Raw genomic sequence first — 11,318 nt, 5'->3', positions numbered from 1 at the left:
TACTATATATGAAGGAGGTACATGGATTGCACCCTTAGTAATATTACTGTGTATGGAGGAGGTATATGGATTGCAGCCTTAGTAATATTACTGTGTATGGAGGAGGTACATGAATTGCACACTATGTAATGCTATTGTGAATAGAATAGGTATATGGATTACAAGCTCAGCATTATAGCTGTGTATGGAGAAGGTGCATTGATTGTACATTTGATATTACTGCTGTGTTTGGAGGAGATGCATGCATTACTTCTGTGTATAAGGGAGGTATGTGGATTGCACACTATGTATGCAGGCTGTAGCTTTACAGCAAGCAGGGTGAGCTGTTGTTCTTTTGTACACATTAAATTCAATATTATATTTTTTTCTTTTTAGAGCCACCCTATTATGTAGTGCTGTATTCCTAAATAGAGGAAGAGGACACTGCCCAATAGAGATTAGAATGAGAAAGAGTTGGGGAATTAGAGTATCCAGAAAGTAGAAGAAATGAAACTGATTAATTGGTGATGGTTAGGAGATAGAGAAAGATGGGTAGGTAATTTTGATAGGGTCTTAAATGTAAAATGCATGTTCACATAGATAGTTCGGTATCTGTTTAAATTCTGAGAATTCTCCATCAATTAGCAGCTGCTAAGTTGTAAAAACCAACATGGCGCCATGAGGACAATCATTATCTGTAGCCACACTTAATTACACATTACACTAATATTTAATTATATGTACACTAGATATTTTGTGTATGTACACTTCACCTTTTATCAGCCAGGTGTCACCATTATTTTGTAGTAAAGGATAGTAGTTTTCCAGTTCCTTGAATCAAATTCACTAATTTCTTGTCCGTGCAGACCACTGATGGTTAGACGTGAAGCTTTCTCTGTTCTCTTTTTGATTGTGCACAGCTGTAAAAGGGAAGATTGTTGCTGCTTATACTAACAGCTGTGTTTTCTCGGTCTCCGTACCAGGACATGAAGATATTGCAGATTTCTTGCTCCAGAACGGAGCTGCTTTCTGTTCATACATCTTAATGGATAATCCTGAACTGACAAAAAAATTGCTGAGGAAGAGAAGCCTCCCCGAGTCTGCAGGCCAAAGGGATCAGGCAGTGCAGGAACCGGTAAGCTTGATGGATCCGTAGGAGATTAAGTACATGACTGATAACTGTCGTGACTTTTAGATAACTGTTTTACATAGTTAGGATTAAATGGAAAGTTGATCATATCATGCTTGCTGCTCTTTTGGAGACATTGACACATTCTATTATTAGAAGCACTCATATTCAAGACATAATCTGACTAGATTATGTTTAACCATCATTTACCGCTTCTGGGCACCTACCTAGGAGCAGTAACAGGCTACCCTATGTTAGGCCTTTTTCAGGCCTTTGCAAGAGACTACAAAATCCAGACTTTTTTGTACTTTTTTTTGTTTTTTTGAAACTGCTTGCAAAAAGTACTTTCAAATTCTTAAAAATGCTTGCACCAATTCAGTATAATAGGAGTCCATGTAGCATGCAAATAATGAATGAACCTATTCAGCCCAATGTTAAATATTTTTAGCAAGCAGTTTTGATCCACTAGCCTAAGTGTTGATGTTTGTGTCTTTATTTTAATTTGAGAAACAGGCATTGTAATGGTATTAAAGGGAATTTCCTGTTAAATTTTATAACCCCTATTTCTGCTGGAGCTTCAGTTGAAATGTTGCTTATATAGCTGAAAATCAAGCATAAGAATGTTTCACCTTTTCCTATATGGCTTTTATATCTGTGTTCTCCACAAAAAAAATTTTTCAGCTAGGTGGGTGACCAAAAAGGTGGCAGGGCAACACATTACAAAATATTTTTCCACGGTTGCTGTTTCCATACAAATCCAGTAACCCCTAAAATTCTGTCAGCTTTCTACCAACCTCTATACAATATTTTTTTTTTGTATTATGTCCCAACTGTCCATGACTCCTTTATTGTGACCCAACCCAACAGCCAAGGGGGAAGGGAATAGTGCCGGGTGGTGCACCTGGCTAAAAGAGGCTGGAGAGATCCGTGCTTTGGCATATACAATAACTTTGAAAAACCTGCACTAAGAATTATATATGCCATTGATTACCAGCCACTGATATGTATGTACAGTTTGCCTGGCTGTCTCTGATTGCAGCATTTGTAACAACATAACCTAAAGCTAGCTTACAGACCAGGAACATAAAAACAGAACTCTTAATCTCATTTTGTTCCATATGTGTAAGGGATGGTACTGGATCAGCAGGACAGTTGGGAAACTTTGATTAGTATTAATTCAGAAATTGCAGTCTCTTTTTCACAGTACAGGTGGCTTTAAAGCAGAACTAAATTTAACATTCCAAAACTGAGAGTGAGCAGGTTCCTTATTGCAGAAGGAACAGGCAATATCTCTTCTGCAATAAAACAAACTATTTCATTACCGGCAGCCAGCTCAGAAAAGATTGTGAAAAGGTAGGTAAGTTTGTTTTATTGCAGGGACATTCCATATCCCTCCTGTACGAACCTTCCTGCTCTGCAGACTGTGTAATTCTTTTGACTTTGTTGGTACTTGGGCATCCCATTCATATAAATTGACTGTTCTAATAAAAAGAGAGTACTGAATGAACCCTAAGACTTTGCACACCTTGTGCTTCAATGCACCTGAATGTGTTCAGCTTCTTTAAACCACTTTCACTGCAAAATACCGCTTTCTTAACTTACGGTAATTAATTAAGTAATACCTTAAAATTTTTACTGATGCAGTAATAATTTTAAAAAGAATGCAGTATTACTTTCTTTTAAGGAGACACCGACTTGACCTTTTGTTGACAACAATTAAAAAAAGACTCCAAAAAGCTCCTCGCCAGATGTAACTTTTTAGGAGCATCGGTTGTCTCTTTGAGATCCGAGGTGCTGAAATATAATATTTAAAACATTAAGCAAAAATCAGCATTAAGAATATATCTCTCTAGTGTATTAGCTTTTTAAAATGAATGTATCGGCCATTTGCAAAGCGAGATGGTTGTCCAAATAAGAAATGAGATTGGTATACAGACATTTTTAAAAGTATTGTAAATTTAGTTTATGCAGATCATTACAAAATCTTAGTTTAAAAGGTATACCATTGCAGTTGTGTAAAGAATAAATGTGCTAGACTAATTATAGTGTTCTTCCCAGCATATTTAAGCCGGGAGCACCACTAGCATAGTACAAAGACAGTGGAAAAATGGGACTTACTATGGGGGTCGGCATTTTAAAGTTGGGACAAGGGGTGGTAAAAAGCTGAGAAAACTATTGGGGTTATATTTATAATTTATGGCCTTCCTAAGGCAACAACTGGGAACAATAAATTTGTCATGTGTTGCCCTGCTCACTTTTTTTACCACCCACCTACAGCTTCCCCCGACTCCCGTAAAATGTTCTGGGAGAACACTGCATTAAAATATTGTTCATCAATGGTGCAGTTGATCTGTAAGCTAGTTGTTCGTACAAACACCAAGGTCTTTGCATTAAAATACTGTTCTAATTGAAACCTTCCCACCTCATGTGAGTTACGTTTGTCACTATCCACCAGATAGAAAATAATCAGTGCTAGCAATCAACTAACTCAGCCATTTACAAAGATAATGGATGGAGACACTGGCAGTCTGCTGTTCTATGTATAGAGTCCTATTCTTGAGTGTAGTCAATAAATGCTCCTCTGGGGCTGGGTTTTAAAATCTGGTGAGACATATCTCTTGATTGGTTTTAGCGGATACTTTTCAGAATTGTCCCTTGACTACGTACACACATGCAATAATTATCATTAAAAACGAACGACTAACGACTGTTCCTCCGATAATCGTTAACAAAAAAAGTGCACAATGACTGGCCAACGACGCAGATGAACAAGGAATGTCACTGGAAATTAAGGACCGTCCTGGTGGATCTGATTGGGTGACGATCGTTCACTTACCATTGTGTGTACGGTCGTTCAGTGATCGTAGATGGTTCTGCGGTACACTTTCTCCTGTACATGTCACTTCCTACATCGCTAAGACGATCGTATCTAGCGTGTGTACATTATTGGTGGATTATATCTGAACGATCGTATCGTTACAGCATGTACAGAATTGTGCACAACACGATCGTTCAAAATATTCGTGCATAATCGTTGAACGGTCGGTAATCGTTTGTGTACTAATGATAATTATTGCACGTGTGTACGTAGCCTTAAATTTTATTGCATTGATCCGTCTTAAAACTGTAAAAGCTTTATATGTATATGATATTACGTTCTTCCTGTTTTACATTGCTATGTTGATATCTATCATTGTAGGAATATTTTGTTCTTTTTACCTTGCCATTCTCTCTGTCCACATGAACAGAGAATAAAAACTGATATAAGGTATACTTGTAACCTATACATTCACGATAAGGAGAGCTTTTTGTGTGGATTGATTGCATATTTTATAAACAGGTAGTTTAGGAACTTTAGAACTCCCAGACCTTTTGTTCACTATGATGCAGTTGAAAGATATGCTCCAGTATATATTTGCTTGTTTAGTTCATTATTATTGTCATCTTGTATTTTTTAAAGGTTTGATGTAATATGCAGCACTTTACATAGTCCATAGTCGTGTCACTAACTGTCCTTCCCTGGGCCCCACAATCTAATGTCCCTACCATAGTCATACGTTATGGGATGTGGGTGGAAATCAATGCAAACACAGTTACAACATGTAAAATGCATGCAGATATTGTCCTGGCTGAGATTTGAACCTAGGGCCCTATTTCTGCAAAGACAAGAGTGCTAGCCACACTTTACATCCTATTAAGAATCTTGACTTATGCATAGGTCCATCTGAAATGCACATTGATAGCATCAGTTCTGCTTTATTATGTTTTATATTCTTTCTAGGTCCCTGGGACTTTTTTAATTATTATTCAACCTAAAGGGTCTCACAAGCAAAAATCAAGTTTTTATTTCAGAGGGCCATTGCAGTTGAGCAAAATGTGTACATTTTTGCTCTGGTATTGCACATACTGTTGTACTTTGCTTTTTTTGTGGGTTTTAACTGCTTTTATTGTAAAGGAATGAAAAAAGTCAGCAGATCCCTTTACTTAACCCTTATCCTAACATAGAATATTATTATTATTATCACACAGTATTTATATAGCGCCATCATATTACGCAGCGCTGTACAAAGTCTATAGTCGTATCACTAACTGTCCCTCAAAGAAGCTCACAATCCAAAGTCCCCTCTACAGTCATATGTCAATATTGTAGCCTAAGGTCAATTTTAGGGAAGCCAATTAACTGCACATTTTTTGGATGTGGGAGGAAACCGGAGTACCCGGAGGAAACCCACGCAGACACGGGGAGAACCTGCAAACTCCACACAGATAGTGTCCTGGCTGGGATTACGAACCCAGGACCTAGCGCTGCAAAGGCCGGAGTGCTAACCCCTGAGCCCCTGTGCTGCCAGAATATAGACATTTACCTGACCCTTACCCTCCCAACACCCCTTAAAATAGAACAAATATTATTGCCACTAAAGGTGTCCTTCATCAAGTTCTAAATGATCTTTTGTGATCCCTTTCAGCGACAGTAGAATAAACAAGTATCCTGCCACATTGAAAATCAGGGTGGTAATTCCTGGTTGTTTCCGCCATGATGTCAAGGGACCACTGTACATGAATTACCTTTTTGCCCAAGATGATCATGAATGTTTGTTTTCAACAAATAAAAAGCATGTGTACATAGCTTAACATTTCTGAGATCCTGGTGCTAAAACTATTTGATTTAGTTTGTTCGGCATTTCAGATTCACCAGTCGTGATTAGTTGCAGTAATGTAATGAGAAAATCATTGCCTGCCATCGGAACCTCAGTGCAGTAAATCCAAGAACAGTTCTGGAGATTCTTCAAATTTAAGTTCACTTCATAGAAACTCAACAATTCTGCAACATAAGCAGTCAGACAAGAATTCTAAGAAGTTTTCTACACAGTGCAGAGAAGCAAAATTAGATATTTTTAGATTTAGAATTAGATAATTTTTATTGACATTATTTTATCATAGTGGTGCATTTTATATGTATATATATTTATTCTTTAATCAAAGTTTTTGTTTAACTTATTTTACTTTTGTAAGGTTCTGCATGATATGGATGCTGTTTGGTAATTATGTCCAGAATAGGTATGCCTTAGGAATTTATTTTGTAGGGGAAAATGACTGAGAACTAAGCAGTTTTCCACTAGGTACTTCTGATGGTAAATGAAGTGTTGGGTATTAGTTTTTGGGAGCGTTTTAAAGCAAAACATCAGCCTTACCTGCATCTGTCTCTGGTGTTTAGTGTGAAACTAGTGCTTTCTAATTTTGTTCAGCTACCCCACCACCACCTTCATATTTTATATAGAGGGTATATCTGTTATTTTTTGTTTTGTGATGCCCAGCCTCCTACATTTCTCTATGATCTCTATAGACACACATCTTGGGCTTCGGGGCTTTGCAGCTCTTCAGTTTATTATTATATATATAAATTTCATAAAGGCAGTTTCATCTGGATAGTTATTATTATTATTATATTATCGGGATGAAAATGTGTTGTATGGACAAGTCCGTGCAATATGGTCTGACCTGCAAATACACAAAGCATCCCATTTACTGTCATGAACTGTTAACATTAAGACAAAGCTGAGCGTATTAACTTAGACAGATGCAATGTTTGTAGAATGTCAATTACTGTTGCAATTGATTTTTCTGCAGCGATATGCTGCCACTGAACTCCTTCCACACATTACTAGTTCAGTGTTTCTCAACCAGGATTCCTCCAGAGGTTGCTGGGGGTTCCTTGAGCAATGAGCAATTTGTGACTTTTGGGTCAATTACCACTGACACCAATGATCTTTTTGGCTATCTGTAAGAGTGACATTCTTCCCAATGGCCAGCAAAGTAGGAGGCATTCTTCCCACTGACCAACACACTAATGTCATGTGGATATAGTAATTATAGCTTGGGGTTCCCTGAAGACCTGAAAGTTATGTCAAGGGGTTCCCACATAAAGATGTTTAGGAACTCAGGGCTAGGTTATAGCTTGATAAAACAGAAGCATGGATGCAAATGTGCCCCCCCCCCCCATTTTCTTTCCAGTTTAAAGTAAAGAACCTCATGTAAATGTTAAAATTAGATCAGTTGGCTGCCTTGCAGACCTGGGGATGTGTGCGTATGAAAATATGACGACTATGTTGCACATAGATATATAGTGTGAATTATTTATTAGATAAAAGTACATAGATCTCCTGTGCTAGAACCTATTTCTAACCCAGTCCTACTAATCTGTGTTTTAGGTGATTAAGTGAACAAAGTATGTGTGCAGAGACAATCATATAATAATTCCCTGATTCCCGATGCGTTTCGCTCTAGCTGGGCTTCTTCAGGGGATTATTTTTGAGATAAAAACTTTTACCAATAAATAACTCGTAATATATACCTATGTGCAACCTAAAGCCTGTCTTTTCTCTCTTCTCTTTCGTCAAATTATTTATCTTTACAGGCCAAGCACAAAACAACCTAAAATTGATATCTATCCTGTTCCTCTTGGGTAGAACACATATATCTGTGTTCATAGTATGAAAATATAGTTTAATACAGACTGGAGTTCTGCTTTAAAATGTATGTCTTGTTAAATTTAAAGCAAGGAAAGTCCCAGGCACCTTGTTATGAATGGTTCCCTAATTCTGTCCATGGTGTATATTTATAGCCGCTTTCTACTTTCCTCTTTGCTGCAAACTTTCCCTGATTTGGTAAGCAGTTACAATAATGTGTGTTCTGTCTGAATATACTGTAATAGAACAAAGCTACAAAAAACACTGTCTTTACATTTGCTATATAATATAACTTATTGTCCTTTGTTAAGTTTTTTCAAAATGTAAAATGGTAATCACTAAAGATATATTATTAATAAACAGTATTTATATAGTGCCAACACATAGCGCAGTGCTGTACATTAAATAAGGTTTGCAAATGACAGACAGGTACAGACAGTGACACAGGAGGAGAGGACCCTGCCCTGAATATTATTTTATTTTATTGTATGATGCAGTTGTACTTACACTACTAGTGCAACATGAATTTTAGATACACAATAGGATAACCACTGATGTGAAAAACCTTATAAGCTGTTGATGTGGATGGATAATTTGTCATTTAGGTGAAATTTTAAAATGGTTAAGTTTTGTTATTAAAGAACTTTTAAATTACATCTGGTTTATTTGTCAGAAGATGTAACTTTTACATCAGCTTCTGTCTCACAAGGAGCTCAAAGTCTAATGTCCCAAAACATGAATTTACTTAGTAGTATGGTATTGGAGGAAAATTGGAGAACTAAATTGCACAAGTCCATGAAGATGGGGTACTAATATCAGCCTAGGACCACAGTGTGACTTTGTCCATGACAACAATAATATATTACCTATCAAACATATTGGGTTTCTGCAGAACAGGATGACACATATCTGATGCTTTAACATGAAACCACTGCACTTACCTGGAGACATGTTATATGATGCACCTAAAAGCAACGGCATCTTTATGGGACCAAATATTTTACCCAAAACCCCCTAGCAGGGTCATACATTTTTATTATTATTATGTGTTGAGAAGATAGCAAATGCTTGGAGTATTCTGTCCTCCCACACATTGGTGGATGAGACATTGCTCCTTACAATTGGCCCAATCTGGACAATCCAACCCAGTACAGCATTTTTGAAGAGTCAATGATGGTTGATGGATGGTTATTTAATATACTCATATTCTTTTTTTTAATTTTTTTTATCATTATTAACTAGTATTTATATTGCACCAACATTTTACGCAGCACTTCACAAAATCCATAGTTACTAGCTGTCCCTCGAATGGACTCACAACCCAACCATAGTCATATCTTATTAACACAGTCTAAGGTCAATTTGAAAGGCAGCTAACTGCATGTTTTTGGAATGTTGGAGGAGTACCCGGAGGAAACTCATGCAAACTCCATGTAGATAGTGCCCTGGCCAAGATTTAAACCTAGGTCCTAGTGCTGCAAAGGCCAGATTGCCAACCTTAGAGCAACTTTGCCACACTGGTAATGGCATTTGGTTTGTTACCTACCTTTCCTTATATTGAAGTTCCTGAATTTTTTTTGTAAAATTGTAACAGAAATAAAATGTTATAAAAAAAAAAAAGGATTTTTTAACCGTTTAGTTAGTGGTATTACACATAGACTTATTCACATAGATGTATCCAACCTTTCTGCAGATAGTCTCCATGGTTGGGGTCATCGCTATATTGTTTCACATAATACTTGTATTGTTTTTCTGCAGGGCGTGTGTGTGAAGTGGTCCTGTCTCCGATTACCTTGGGTGGATCTCGATTGGTTCATAGACATTTCTTGCCAGATCAGAGAGCTGGACATCTCTTCTAACTGCCTGACTTCACTTCCATCAGTGGTCCCATGGGGACTTCTCAATTTACAGAAGTTAAATTTAAGTGACAACCAGCTGTGTGATCTTCCCAGTGTACAAAGCTCTGACGAAATCATCTGCTCCAGGTCAGCTATCTTCTAAAAGTGAAATGTTTGTGGAGTTCAGCACATAGTTTGGTGTTAATGTTAGGTCATAATTTTGTTTTTGTCTTTAGATTGCTGGAAATAGATGTTTCCAATAACAAACTGACATATCTTCCCCCTGGATTGCTCCATCTGAGCCGGCTTCAGAGACTTTGTGCATCCAAAAACTTCTTGGAAAATCTTTTTAGAGAAGATGGTATGTCACTCTTTCGTGTGCAATGTACAATGTGAACTTTGGGTTATTCCAATGAAATGTTAAAACTTTATCAGAGATTCAAAATAAAAACTCACTTAGGACACATGAGAGGCGGTGATCTAATAAAATCATTGCAATAAAAGCTTTTACCTTTGCAAATATTGGAAAAAGATTATTATTGCCAATATACAGATAACAACCAGTGACTTAGGCAAGGTACACATGTGCAAGAATTAACGTTTGAAAACTAATTATATATGATTATTCCAGATTATTTTGAACGATCATATTCTGCACAATTCTGTACATGCTGCTAACGATACGATTGTTCAAATATAATCCACCAATCGACATGTACAGGAGAAAGTGTATCACAGAACAATCCACGATCACAGAATAATCCACGATCACTGAACAACTGTACACACAATAGATTGGGCAACGATCGTTCGTAATCAGATCCGCTGGAACGGTCGTTTGTTTCTAGCGAGATTCCTCATTCGTCACATTGTGCACTTTTTTTGTTAACAATTATCAAATGATCTTTCATGGATCATTAGTTTCCAACGACAATTACTGCACGTGTGTAGACAGCCAAAGGGTGAGGGACTACTCAGAGATCTATTTAATGGAAGGTATATGTAACTGGAATGGAAAAAAATATGAATAGTCTTTTCCAGATTTAGATAATTGTCATGGGCTGTGTTGCTCATTAGTTTCCTTTACATTTGAAATCCAAGTTTTATCCTTTTGTCACAACACAAACAACTCTACAGCAGATTTGTGTTTAATTGCACCTGAAAGTCTGAGACTCTGTTCAGGGTAACAGGGACTGCAGTGGAGGTTCTATAAGATGTGCAGTTATAAGGAAACTGAAGTATTCACCAAAACCTCAATATCAGACCTCAGTTTTCAGTGACTTTTTAATTGTCTAGTTTCTTTATCATACGGTTGTTACTGATTGTTCTTTATGCTGTTTTGATTGATAAGTAATTTAAAGTTAACTAAAGGTTTAAGCTTAAATATACCTTTTAGGATTATGGGCACCAATAACATGATCTGTGTTGACAGGCTTTAGGCGTGTCGACAACATCAGTTTGACATCAATTTAAAACACTTCGGAGATCATTTGGAATTCATGGATAGCTGAATTTAACCTGCAGTTGACCTTTTTCTGACTTGCATTTGACTTGCTTCAAGCAGGCATTGCAATCCCAAAGACTTGTAGAATGCAAAAGCAAATCAACACAGACCCTAACCCTTACCTTCCTTTCTATATAGAAAACTAAGTGTACTGACAAGAAGCATTTTGAGAAGGAACATTCTGACAGTAGAAAAGTGCAGAGGAAATATTATTATTACTTAAGTAGTTCTTTAGAAACTAAAAGATTTGGATGCACCTGTTGTTGAGTGTAGGAGTATGTGTGTTGTGTATATATATACAATTAGTAAACTGTTTTTATATAGTGCCAACATATTATGCAGCGCTTTACATTAAATAGGGGTTGCAAATGACAGACAGATACAGACAGTGACACAGGAGG

At 37.0% G+C, this 11,318-nt stretch overlaps 1 protein-coding gene across 1 annotated transcript in view; it reads left to right on the top strand.

The window, feature by feature from the left end:
• The window catches only part of LRRK1 (leucine rich repeat kinase 1), a gene marked incomplete in the record, with an annotated part of 94,328 nt that overhangs the window by 32,952 nt on the left and 50,058 nt on the right, over positions 1-11,318 (top strand). The window contains 3 exon segments of the mRNA XM_072402652.1: positions 963-1,114; positions 9,334-9,560; positions 9,650-9,774. Coding sequence (XP_072258753.1) covers positions 963-1,114; positions 9,334-9,560; positions 9,650-9,774 — 504 coding nt within the window.

The sequence above is a fragment of the Pyxicephalus adspersus genome, chromosome 2 (assembly GCF_032062135.1).
Source record: "Pyxicephalus adspersus chromosome 2, UCB_Pads_2.0, whole genome shotgun sequence".
Taxonomy (NCBI): Eukaryota; Metazoa; Chordata; class Amphibia; order Anura; family Pyxicephalidae; genus Pyxicephalus; species Pyxicephalus adspersus.
This window is presented reverse-complemented; position numbering and strand designations above follow the sequence as displayed.